Here is a 12,386-nt window from a genome sequence, read left to right on the forward strand (position 1 = left end):
TGGAACGCTCTGTCACAAGAGACTAGGGCCCTGCAAGACTTGACATCTTTCCGCAGGGCCTGTAAGACAGAGCTGTTCCACCAGGCCTTTGGTCAGGGTGCAGCCTGACACCCTCCTTTGGCAATCTTTACAAAACTTTAGTTATGGTTGCCATCAATTTTCAATTTGATCTTAATTAATTTTTTATAATGTTTTATAATGTTGCACTATTTTAGTGTTGTTAGCCGCCCTGAGCCCGGCTTCGGCTGGGGAGGGCGGGATATAAATAAAAATTATTATTATTATTATTAAGATGGTCTTACCTGATATCATTCTTATGATATCAGTTAGCAGACTAACAGGTGCTAATGCTGGATTCAATAACTGCTCATGGCAATACAGTGTGTTTCTATATTTCTGGGACCAGGAGCATGGCCACAGAACTAATAGGATTATGAGAGAAAAACTGAGACTAAATTATTGAGTAAATATATTTTCTAAGCTGTTTAACACTGGAAAACATAATTTTCTTGTTATGGATATGCTTCTTTATATGAACAGCTACAATGGAGTAGTTTTCAATTTTTGTCCAGCATCACAAAAATTATGTGCAGTTTGTCCAGACAGTCATTCAAAACTGCATGGCAACATTTGTCCGTAGACTGGAGATCTGTTTACTGAGGAGTTATAGGGTCTCATGGAAACTCTGCTATGGTGGTGGAACAGAAGATCTACCATTACAACACATATACCTAAGATATGCTGGTAGAACACTCTGTAGACAGATCTGTACTACAGCTGGAGATAGGGTAGCAGAATGGCTAAAACAGTCATGGGTGGTACACAGCACAAGGAAGGAGCAGACTTAAGCCATATCCTAAGCTGTATTGTGGTCGTGTGCAGTGCTTTAAAAAAAAGAAGGGGAAAAGGTGCTGGTACTCACCATGAAGCTGTTACAGTAAGTGTCACACTTTTACCATGGGGGGGGGGGTAAGGTGCCAATACTGTATACCCTTGAGCACCCCTACAAAAAAGTACTGGTTGTATTCCTGTATAAACTCCAACTGAGAAGAATTTCCCTCTCATTGGCTTCAGGGGGAAGGGAGAATATATTTTAAAAGGTGCCTCTGTGAAAATGAGCACACTGCCCATCTCACCATGACAGAGCATAGGATGTGGTGTAATCAATACACAATCACAGCACACCACCATCAGTATAGAATAGGCATAGGCAAACTCAGCCCTCCAGATGTTTTGGGACTACAGCTCCCATAATCCCTGATCACTGGTCCTGTTAGCTAGGTATGATGGGAGTTGTAGTTCCAAAACATCTGGAGGGCCATGTTTGCCTATGCCTGGTATAGAAACTCCACACAGGGCAACCCCAAATAAGGTGGCAGAGATGCAAAAGGTCACACACTCCTAGGAAAAACACTCTGGAGATGATAAACTACAATGGTACTTTGCAAAAAACCCAGCCTGGCCTCAGGGCACAGATCAGGAATTAAGCATATTGGTAGTACTTCTCTTGGTTGCAGACTCAGGACTCCAGACGCAAATACCTATCAGCAAACCCCACTCCACTCCTACTCCTACATAAAGAGAGAGAGAGACTGAGAGACGGAAAGAGAACAGGAGCTATGGGTTGTAATCTTGAACCTGTTGACAGTGACACACTGACTGCTTTGTTTCTTAAGAATTTAACAGTCTATAATGCAGAGCATGAGTTAGAGAGACAGTATGAAAGTGCATACTCAAAAACATCAGACCACTTTCCTTTGCAGCATCAGCGATTTCTATGAGGAAGAAACATGCAGGGTGCTGAGACAGAGAACTTTATTTACTTATTTATAAAAGTGATGTATCACCTTTCTCTCATTTTGGCATCCATGATGATGAATGAAATATTAATGAAACATAATGATAACAGTAATTAAAAATCACAAACCTTAATATAGGCAGGTGTTATATTTTTAAAAGACAGCAAAGAAGTGTAATTTAAAATACCAATGCACAGCAAATGAACATAGCTATCTTTTTCAAGCCCGATAGAAGAAGAGACTTTGCTTGTTGCTAAAAAAATAAGAGTGAAGGTGCTGGACAGATTGCCTAGCCCAGAGTTTCATAAATGAGGTGTAGCCAGAGAAAAGGCCCTCCTTGTTTGATACCTGCCTACCTTCCACAGGTGGTGACACTGGTCATCCAAGGTACTTGGGCAGGCTCATAGTGGGGTAAGTGGTCCTTCGGTTAAACAGGGGCTAAACTATTTAGGACAGGGATACTTAACACCCTCCAAATGTTTTCAGGCAGCCTCTATAATCTGTGACCATTGACCATGCTGGCAGGTCCTAATGGCAATAGGGATCCAATACTGGGAGGGAAACATGTTAGGACTCTTAATTGTGTCTAGAAACAAATCGGAAGTCACTGAAGCTCCTTATGTATTGGTATTAAATTATTATATTCTGTCCCAAATCTGGCTGCCTGGTTTTTAAAAAGGTGGGCTATAAATAAATCAATTGTTCAGGCTGATGGTGGGGGAAAGTCATTAAAGCCTATGTGAGGGATGTTTTTATAAAGATTTCTGATTTGGATCTTAGTAGTCAGTGGCTCCACAAAAAAACTTTAATAAAGTAATATTTTTCTAGAAGGGGAGAGGTGATGAGAGACTGGGCGACTCAGACTGAAATAAGGCTACAAACACATTAGAAAAGAGCTATAACTGTAATATGTGTTAACTAAATTAAAGTCTCTTCAGCTATTGGCCTGCCCAGTGAGTAGATAACAGTTTACATTTGCTTACTCGATTGTTCCAAACATTTACAGTGGTACCTTGGGTTAAGTACTTAATTGTTCCAGAGGTCTGTTCTTAACCTGAAACTGTTCTTAACCTGAAGCAGCACTTTAGCTAATGGGGCCTCCTGCTGCCACAGCGCTGCCGGAGCCTGATTTCTGTTCTTATCCTGAAGCAAAGTTCTTAACCTGAAGCACTATTTCTGGGTTTGCGGAGTCTGTAACCTGAAGCGTATGTAACCTGAAGCATATGTAACCCGAGGTACCACTGTATTTGACAACCCAATTCTGATCTTGTCCATCCAGGTACTTATATGCCCTCTGAAGAGAGTCTCCCCTGAACTGTTCAGCACAGCAGCAGCTGGCAGTAAGGCTGCAATGCGAACCATGCCTACTCAGAAGTCCCACTGAAGTAAATGGGGTTTACTCCCAAGTAACTGCGCGAAAACAGTATTCAGGGAGAGATGGGAGACAGAATCACCCACAGGATGTGCTGAGCTTCCGTATTTCACTCCTAGGAGCAGCATGAAATATGACCACGCCATGCAGTCAAGGAACTTAAGCCAGGGAGTCCTTGGTTACTTGACGTCGGCACGGGTCCCCCGCAAGGCACCGAAAAGAGCAACCTCAGCTTCTAATCCCCAGTCCGCAAACCACCTCTGCCTGGTGCAGCCTAGGACCGGAACGGACTTGCTGCTGGGATGTCTTACACACCCATCCTTTCGTGCGGTCTGCAGGCAGCACACGGCACTCCGGCTTCAGGAGATTGTGGCTTGTTGCGACAGCAAAGGCTGCGCCAGCAACTCAAAGCTGCCGCCGCTGCAGCAGCAGCAAGCAAGCAAGCAAGCAAGCAGCTCGCGGCTGCCTGGCGTTATTACCTCAGCACTTCACGAGCACAGACCCGCCGCCACGTTCGCGCTCACAGGCGGCGGCACAAGCAGAGAAGAAGAATCTAGACAGAAGAAGCCGGGGCGGGAGGGGGGGGGAGGAAAGAGAAGGGGTGGGGAGGAGGCGCGCGCGCACGCTCTCGGATGCCAAGTAAAGTCGCCGCGCGCTAGCTTTCCGCCCCCGTCGTCCGGCGCATGCGCTCCCCGCTTCGTTCCCCTCAGTCTGTTTGAACAGGAAGGCGGACATATTTGTGAGAGTCTGCCCTCCTTGACTAGCTGCTGAGGCAGCGGCGGGGCCTCGCCGTTCTTCTCCTCGCCTCCTTCGGTCCGGCTTCCCTCACGACTTGGGAGCAGCGGCTCCTCCTCCGCCGGTCGCAGCTGCGGAACGGGGGCGGCAGCAGCAGCAGGCTCGAGCGGAGTCGGGAGTCCAGCGGCCGCACCAGCTTCTCTCCCCCCCACCCCACCCCCATCGCCCGCCCGCCCCGCGAGAGAGAGACGTGAAGCCCGGCGGAGTGTGAGGAGCGCGGCTGCCGTCGGGAAAGAAAGAGCGGGGAGGAGGCGGAGAGAGAGAAAGAGCGGCGCAGAGGCGACGAGCGGCCGCGGAGGACCCGAGGAGGGGGGGAAAGGAGGCGCGGGAAGGGAAGATGCCTTAGCCGTTACGCGGCCGTTGCTGGAGCCGCGCGTGTCCAGAGGGCAAGGCGGAGGCGGCCGCCCTTCTCTTTCTCTCTCCCCACCCCCACCGCCGTGTCGCGGCCTATTCTGCAGCTGGCAGCCTCCCCCCGCTGCTGCAGCTCGGGCAAGGGAGGCCAAGCCGTGCCCTCCTCCTCCTCCCTCAGGCCCGCGTCTCCACGGAGAGAGGTGCCCCGCCGCCGGTGACGCTCTGCTGAGAAAGTTTCCTGTTTTCATGCTAGGCCTCTCCTCTCTCTTTTTTCCTCTTTCCTCCCCTTGTTTCAAAGAAGTTGCTGCTGGGTAGCTGGCATCGGAGAGGAGGAGGAGGAGGAACCGCTACGCTGGCTGCCAGGGCGGCTGGGAAAATGTGGCTGCAGAGGCACGGGGGCCCAGGCTGGAGGCGAGAGGAGACTGGCAGGGCTGTGGCTGCAGCCTAGGCGCAGAAGAAGAAGGGGCAGCGGGGAAGGACTGCTCCGCACCCCCCCAGCCCCCCTACGGGAAGGGGTAGCGCCTTCGCTCCCGTTTTCGGCTTTAGCTCTCTTTCGCGCGAGGATGTGTGGCAGGGAGAGCATGAGGGACAACCCCAGCGCATCCCCAGACCTCCTTTGAGAAAGGAGGACTAGGAGAGCAAGCTCAGGGAGCACTCCTGTTTGGTTTTTTTCTTTTCGTTTTTTTTCTGTGGATTAATAAAGCGATCACCTCTTCAGCACCATGTCGACGGGAGAAAGCTTTGACTCTCGGTTTGAGAAAATCGGAATGATGATAAAGGATCCCAAATCTGAAGTGAACTCGGACTGCTTATTGGTGAGTTGTATGTACTACTGTTTTTGATAAATGAACATTAGCTCGAACTCCTTCTTAAAGAAGAGAGCTTCCTCCTAGAGGTTTTATATATATATATAAAAGTCTACTGACGTTTGCCTTCTGATGAAGAGGAATAAATGTATTCTGGGTGCTATGTGATTTCTATTTTTCCAAGAGGCTGCTGCTCATCTCCTTATGCCTTTCTTTAAGCTGCTGCTTTGCTTTCACTATTTGATAGGCAGCAGTAGTATTCAAAGATTTGAGAGTTAATATGCTGCAATAAAAATGTTGTTAGGTGGAGATTTGCTTTTATGCTGCAGCTGTAACCCAGGAAATCCTGCTGTGTGAAGATTTGTACTTCTAAGGGACATGTTAAGAGTGACTTGTTTTTGTTCCCACCCACCATATTCTGGAAAATGTGGCTAATTTAACACTCATCTAATGTATTACCTACTGAATAATGCACAGTTAAACTGGGTTTCTAAATCTGAAAGTAAATCAAAATATTATTTCATTCTTACATGTGAAAGTAAACAAATACCTTAATTCAACATGGTAGAAAAGTGGTAGGAGTGGTGGCATCAAAACTAATCACAGAGTTGTACACACAATTTTTATTTGGCTTGTTCAGAGTACATTTAAGAGTATTTCAGCATGGTTCTATGCATGGCTACTCAAAAGTAAGCTCCAGTGAAGAGCTTAATTCCCATGTAAGCAAAGGCTTTGCTTTTGAATGAAAGATGAAACAAGTGAGTATCTTTGATTTAGTAGGCAGTTCCTTGTAAAATTTCTTCTCTGAAGCAGACAGTTTTTAAAGCATTTTGACAAAACTTTTTAATATTCTACCGAAGAAGAAGCAGTTTGACTTCTCCTTAGTGCATATAAATTTTCTAGTGACTTTTTTTGTTAAGATTTGCTTAGTGTTTCATTCGTCATTTAAGGGCTTCATTAAGGTAGAATACAACTTTATCATAGCTTCCCAGAGCCAACTAGTGTGGGAAGCTTATATGCACAGCAGTGGTTGTTGGGTGTATTGTATAGCTATATAAAGGACTCAGGGGATTTCAATATTGTGACTGACTTGGGTCCTAAATAAAGACAGGATTCCACTAGCGAGTTCTCTTAAATGAAAAAAATTGGCAACACATGTCAATCAGAGGGTTATAATATGTAAAAATTTAAGAGATCGAATGTTTTTTTGTCCATTATATGCATGACATACATTTTATAATGTATATAATTTATTATTTATAATAAACTGGAACAGAGGTAGGCAGGTATGTCAGCTGGTATTGAAACATAGTTCTCCAAGTAGAAGTTACACTATGTGGACTAAACACATACTGAAGTTGGCCTAAGAAATTTCTGTATAGACTCTAGAATCCAGTGGTTAATTTCCTGTTAGGGCCTATTGACATGATCCTTTCAGCCTATGGAATCAGCACCTTTGTATTGGTTCAGATTGCTACTTAGCTACATGAGCTGAGCCCAATAGTATAAACATCAGTGGCTATGTTTGTACATCTCTATAAGCCATGGTTTACCATGCATAAGCAAATTGTGCCAGCTTCACTCTTCCTGCTTTTGCCAAAAGGAAAAAGCCCATGCAGACATGACAATAGTGTGATGTATTGAACTTGGGATAGATCAGTTTGGGTACTTAATCATAACTGCAGCTTTTCAACTTAGGTTGTATGAACAGTTTCTGTTATAGTTCTAGAATATGTAGGCATGGGAATCTCAAGGCATGGTGAGGTATGTAATATTAAGGTGTAGTAGAGCATTTTCAATGTTTGTTTGAGATAAAGCTAGAACTGATGGAAACAGTGTAATTCACACTGAACCTTATCTATATTTTGTAGTCATCTTCTAACATTTGTGTAGTGATTATAGACCTAAAATTTAATTATAATAGACAAAGTGGGATCCATAATCTTTGAAAAAACATTAAGGGAATTCTGTAAGAAATAGTAGGTCAAATATTTAAGTAGAGTCCCTCCCTTCAGTGGCCCCCTCTTCCTTCCTTTTTAAATAAGGGCTCTGATAGCTGTGGATTAACCTCCAGTCATGGTGAGACCTCTTGTAAATGGGTGGGAGAGATTTGGAATCTGTTGCCTAATATTGGCCTTTGCTGTGCTACTTTTTCTGGTTAACTTTGAAGCAGCTACACAGCTGACTGTTGTTGCTAAGCAACAGTCCTACATATCTTCATATATTTTTTCTTTTCTTATAAGGCAGGGCACTTTTACATACCTCGTCCATGGTTGTTGCATGGGCAATTCATGTGGCAGTACGTGGCAACTAAATACCCATATTGCATGCTTGTGGATAAAGGCAATGAATGTTTTCATGTTTGTGATAAAAACATTTAAAACAGGCTTCCTCAACCTCGGCCCTCCATATGTTTTTGGCCTACAACTCCCATGATCCCTAGCTAGCAAGACCAGTGGTCAGCAATTATGGGAATTGTAGTCTCAAAGCATCTGGAGGGCCGAGGTTGAGGAAGCCTGATTTAAAACATTATTCTAAATCAAATAGATAGCCTTCATGGAAAAACATTTTCTAACATTAACCACAGATTGGTAATATGTAAACTAGGCCTAAGTATTTAATTTTTGGGCAATGGCAGGAAATGTGTATGGGACATAATGAATATAGGAAGTTGAGTCAAACTATTAGTCCATCTTATTTAGTATTGTCTACACTGACTTGACAGCCATTCTCTAGGGTTTCACACAGCAGCCTTCTTCAGCCGTACTGAGAGAAAACAAGGGATTGAATCTGGGAGCTTCTATATGCAAAATGTGTTCTACCCCTCCATTACGGTCCTGAGTGGGACAGGTATCTCCAAAGTCTGTGTTGGGGGTCTAATCTGGACCCTGTGGCAGTTTATTTCCTGGGGTTAGATTCTTAAAAAAACCCCTCAACAACTTCAACCTTAAAAAAAAGCTCAACAAATTCAACCCTAAAAAATGGTCAACAACTTTGGTTGGCCCTTTGATTGGCCCTCACGGCCCTTCACTTCATCAAATGTGGCCCTATTTGAAAAAAGTTTGGACACCACAGTACTCTCTTTCTTATTCGGGCCACCTTTTGTTCCCTTGTTTGCCTTCCCTTCCCGTTTTGACTCCTGCATCATCTTCCTTTTCCTGTAGGAAACCCCAGTGCATTAGTCTAATATACATAGGCAGTTCTATATTTTTCAAAAATGTTTTAATTAAGCTTCAGCTCTGCAACCTATCCTTAGTTCACAGAAAATAATTGATGTTTCTCTAGGTGTGTGTGAGTGTGTGTACTGTGATGTTAATTTCCTACTTAGCCAAATGCCAGATGTGAGGTGGCAAGGATAGTGATCTCACCCATTATTGTATCTAAGCCTGGTTAGGTAAACATCTACATTTATTCCTCGGCAAGTATGTAATGCTTCTGTGGACAGACCTGGATTTAACATTAGTCCAAGTAGGAAATCTTCAGCATCTACCTTTAGATACCATTCCCTTTGACAGTTTCCCTTTAAGATCAGGTCTGAAAGAATTTTGCTGAACAAACAATGTTCATTTGTATCTGTTCAGGAATGCAGATATATTTGTCCATGAATTTATATAATCTAGTACATTACTACAGGTCTGAGATACTAAATGAAGAAACCTATGGGCTTCATGTAGCCCTCAGCTACCTTGTGAAGTTAATGGTGTTGTCTTGAATTCCTATATTTATTTTTATCATCAAATCTTGTGGAACTTAAGATTGTAGAAAATATAATGATAAAAACCTAATTCATGGAAATTTAAAATAAACATGCCTTAATTTTATTAAAATATTTATGTTTATCCAGTGTTAGGGATGGATGTGCAAACTACTGAACTGTTAGGTACCCAAGTATATTATTTTTGCCAGTTGGAGAAAATAGAGGCAATATTTGGAAAGAAACAGTGTAATAAACAAAATTAAGGATTCAGTATTTTGGATATATGCATTGTCCATATTTCGTGTTATAGTGAAGCAGAGGTGGAGAACATGAGGCTCTCTAGGTGTTGCTGGAATACAACTCCATTTCCCCTGACCATTGGCCATGTTTGCTGGGGCAGCTGGGAATTAGCATCTAATAACATTTGGTGGGCCACATATTCCCTGCCCCTGTGGTAAACACAGTTAATGGTTTACTACGGACATAGAGATAATTTCCACTTGATCCTTACCAGTGGCTTAGCATTATATCCAAACCAGGAACAAAAAAGCCACCATCAGGAAGCCTTGGAACAAATCTTTCTTTCAAATCATGGTTTGCTAGGAGCCAAACAAGGTACTATCTTTGGTTTTGGTATAATTAAGCCAGGGATTGTGGTTTCAGTGTTCCCACAGGGAGGAGCAACGCAGAAACCATCTATGCATACATGATAAACTATAACCTGCAAACTGAGCAAATATGTAGATAATTCTTATGTAGAATTGTTATTCAGAAATGGGAGAAATTTAATTTATTACGATAAAGCTCATAAAATATCTCTAGAATGTAATAAAGTTATAGCAGTACATTTGGTGCTCAATTACTCCTGAATACTATTGGTTGAACATTTTATTCTGTACGGTGGTGTTTTATTAATTCATTTGATTTGGTTGTCACAGCAAACCATAACATGGCATGACAAGAATGAACCTCAGCCTTGCTTCCCCCCACCACATCCCAGATGCAAGGAATTCAGAAGTGTTCACCTCCCTTGTCATGCTGTCCAACCTACAAACTGCTTAATGTTACCATTAGCTATGGTTTGTTTGAAACATGCCAACTTTATGCCATGGGTACAAAGATAACTTGTTTCCTTCTGTGGTTCATGCTAACCACAATTTGCTTCTTACTTTGTCCAAAGCTTGAAGTGATGCAGAAGCAGACCTCTTCACTTCCATAACGACAGCTTATCATGTGCAGCGAAATCCAGCCAAAATTTGTGGTCCTCTGGCAGAATGCATCATCTATCTGTGTCTGTCAAAAGGCTCTAAAATAGTTGTGTGTACCTTGGCATTAGCTGACCTTGTATTTTACCCCCAGTTCTCTGCTGATTTGGGCCTAGATCCTCACACCCTCAATCAATTTGGAGTAAGCAAATGGCAACAAGAAGGTCCTGATTTGCCAGGCAGCATTCTCTCTCTCTCTCTCTCTCACACACACACACACTCACACACACACGTGTGTGTGTGTGTGTGTGTGTGTGTGATGATGATGATGATGATGATATGATGCTGTTGCTGTGGGGCTGCCTGGACAATTTGTTTTGGTGCCCACAACCCAGGTTTGAGGAGCCACATGGCTCCTAGCATTGCAATCTCAGTTTTTATCCCTGGTTCCTGCTTGTGCAATGGGGCTTTCCTCCTCTTTGCCCGACATGTACCCCTGAGATTGATTTGGGGGCTCAAGAGAACCTCCCAGAACACCATGCAGGGGGGAAGGGGGATTATATTGTCTGGCAAGCTGCTATGCTCATACAGATAGCACGTTTGTGATAGTGCAATTTAATTTCTGCACTGTGTACTTAAACTTCCAAAAATATTTAGATAAAACCACTTACCAATGATTTTTGTGTAAACATAGCAGTCATGGGATAAGAGAACAGGTCCTCTTATGCATCAGTTATTTGTTAAAGAACAGGAAGTGGAGAATAGAAATAAGTTCTTACAATGAAGAGGTGTAAGAAATGGGCACCTTCAAGGGGACCCATGCTTTAAAACTTGTTCTTGTAAATGACTTTGAGTTTGAGATGAGCAGTGAGGCTGCCAAGTTTTCTGATGACATTCAATTGTTCAGGCTAGTAAAGGCTATAAGAGTTTGCAAGGAGCTCCAAGAGGATCTCTAAACTGTAGGAACAAATGACTCTATATAAGCAAATGTGGTACAGTGTAAGTAAATGTAACATGATGCACAACAAATCCTAACCACTTACACATGGCTGAAGTGGCAGTGACTGACCAGGAAAGAAATCTTGAGGTTGTGATACACAGTAGTTAAGTGAAAATGTTGAATCAGTATGCTGCAACTCTGAATAATGGGAATTCCATGTTGGGGGTAATTAATAAAGAGACTGATAATAAAACTGTCGATATCATGACAGTTTTAAAAAACAAATGTAGTATGACCACATTTGGAATATTTTGTACAGTTCTGATCACTGCACCTCAAAACAAAACTATGGATTTCATTAACATAAGATACAGTTACAGCCACTAACTTGGGACAGCTTTAAAAGAGGTTAGACAAATTCACAGAGGAAAAGGCTATGGCTGCTAGCCATGACTGCAATATTTTATTTATTTAAACCATTTATACACGGCTTAATATTTTGAAAATCTCTAAGCAGTAATAAGAAAATAAGTGGTAGGATACCTTTGAATCCCAGTCAGTGGGGAACAATAGCAGGAGAGGGCTATTGTGTTCATATCCTACCTGTGGCCTTCCTATAGGCATCTGGTTAGTAATTGTGGGAACAGAGGTGCTAGATTAGATAGGCCCTTAGTCTGATTCAGTAGGCTTTTATGTTCTTATTTATAACAAAATTGCAGAACACCTAGGTAAACAACTAAGGAAAAAAGTATTCAGTTACTGCAGCTTTTGGTGTCTGTTTACGAACAGCTTTGTGTGCTGGAAGGAAGAATTGGATTTTACAGAAAGTTAAACTCATAATAGATTATCAGTGTTTATTGCAGTGTTGTAAACTGAATGTTCAGAATCTTAATGATGAATTGAAAAGGGAATTAGTGTTCTGTACAGCCTAATCAATGACAAGTTCCTTTTGAGAGAGAGAGAACAATGTTTAAGATTTAAAATTGAGATTGATTCAACAATAATGGATCTTTCAGGTATATGGGATTCCGCAGCACATTTATAGAAAGGAATTGGGCTGTTCAGGCAGATGCTGTCAGTGTAAAGATGATAATTCCTTTTGAGGCATAGGATGTGGGTTAGTCCTGTGGTGGTATATTTTTCATCAGAAATTGTAGTACTTTGTTTTGGAAAAAATCCTTGATATTTCCAAATGTTGTTGTGTTGTGGGGTTGAACTATAAGGACTTGCATTGTCCACAGGCAGACAGTCAATGGACCCTGCAAGTCATTAGTTTCAAACGGATATAAATGGATAAACATCTACCATCCATTGCTCAATGGGTTGAAAATCTTACATCACTTTCCAGTTTGAATTTTGGACATATGGACTTTCCCCCCGCTGGTTCAGAGAGCAAGGGTCCATCTAGGCCAGTCTCTTCC

General features: G+C 42.7%; 1 protein-coding gene across 3 annotated transcripts in view; it reads left to right on the forward strand.

Annotated features, from left to right (window-relative positions):
- The first annotated feature begins 3,802 nt into the window (after positions 1-3,802).
- Positions 3,803-12,386, forward strand: part of ROCK1 (Rho associated coiled-coil containing protein kinase 1) — a 58,072-nt gene continuing 49,488 nt past the window's right edge. For all 3 annotated transcript variants that reach the window (XM_083449942.1, XM_083449943.1, XM_083449944.1), the window contains exon 1: positions 3,803-5,132. In XM_083449942.1, coding sequence (XP_083306068.1) covers positions 5,040-5,132 — 93 coding nt within the window. In that variant the 5' untranslated portion in view covers positions 3,803-5,039. The remainder of the gene's footprint in view (positions 5,133-12,386) is intronic.

Source organism: Podarcis tiliguerta (genome assembly GCF_965153285.1).
Source record: "Podarcis tiliguerta genome assembly, chromosome: 7".
NCBI lineage: Eukaryota > Metazoa > Chordata > Lepidosauria > Squamata > Lacertidae > Podarcis > Podarcis tiliguerta.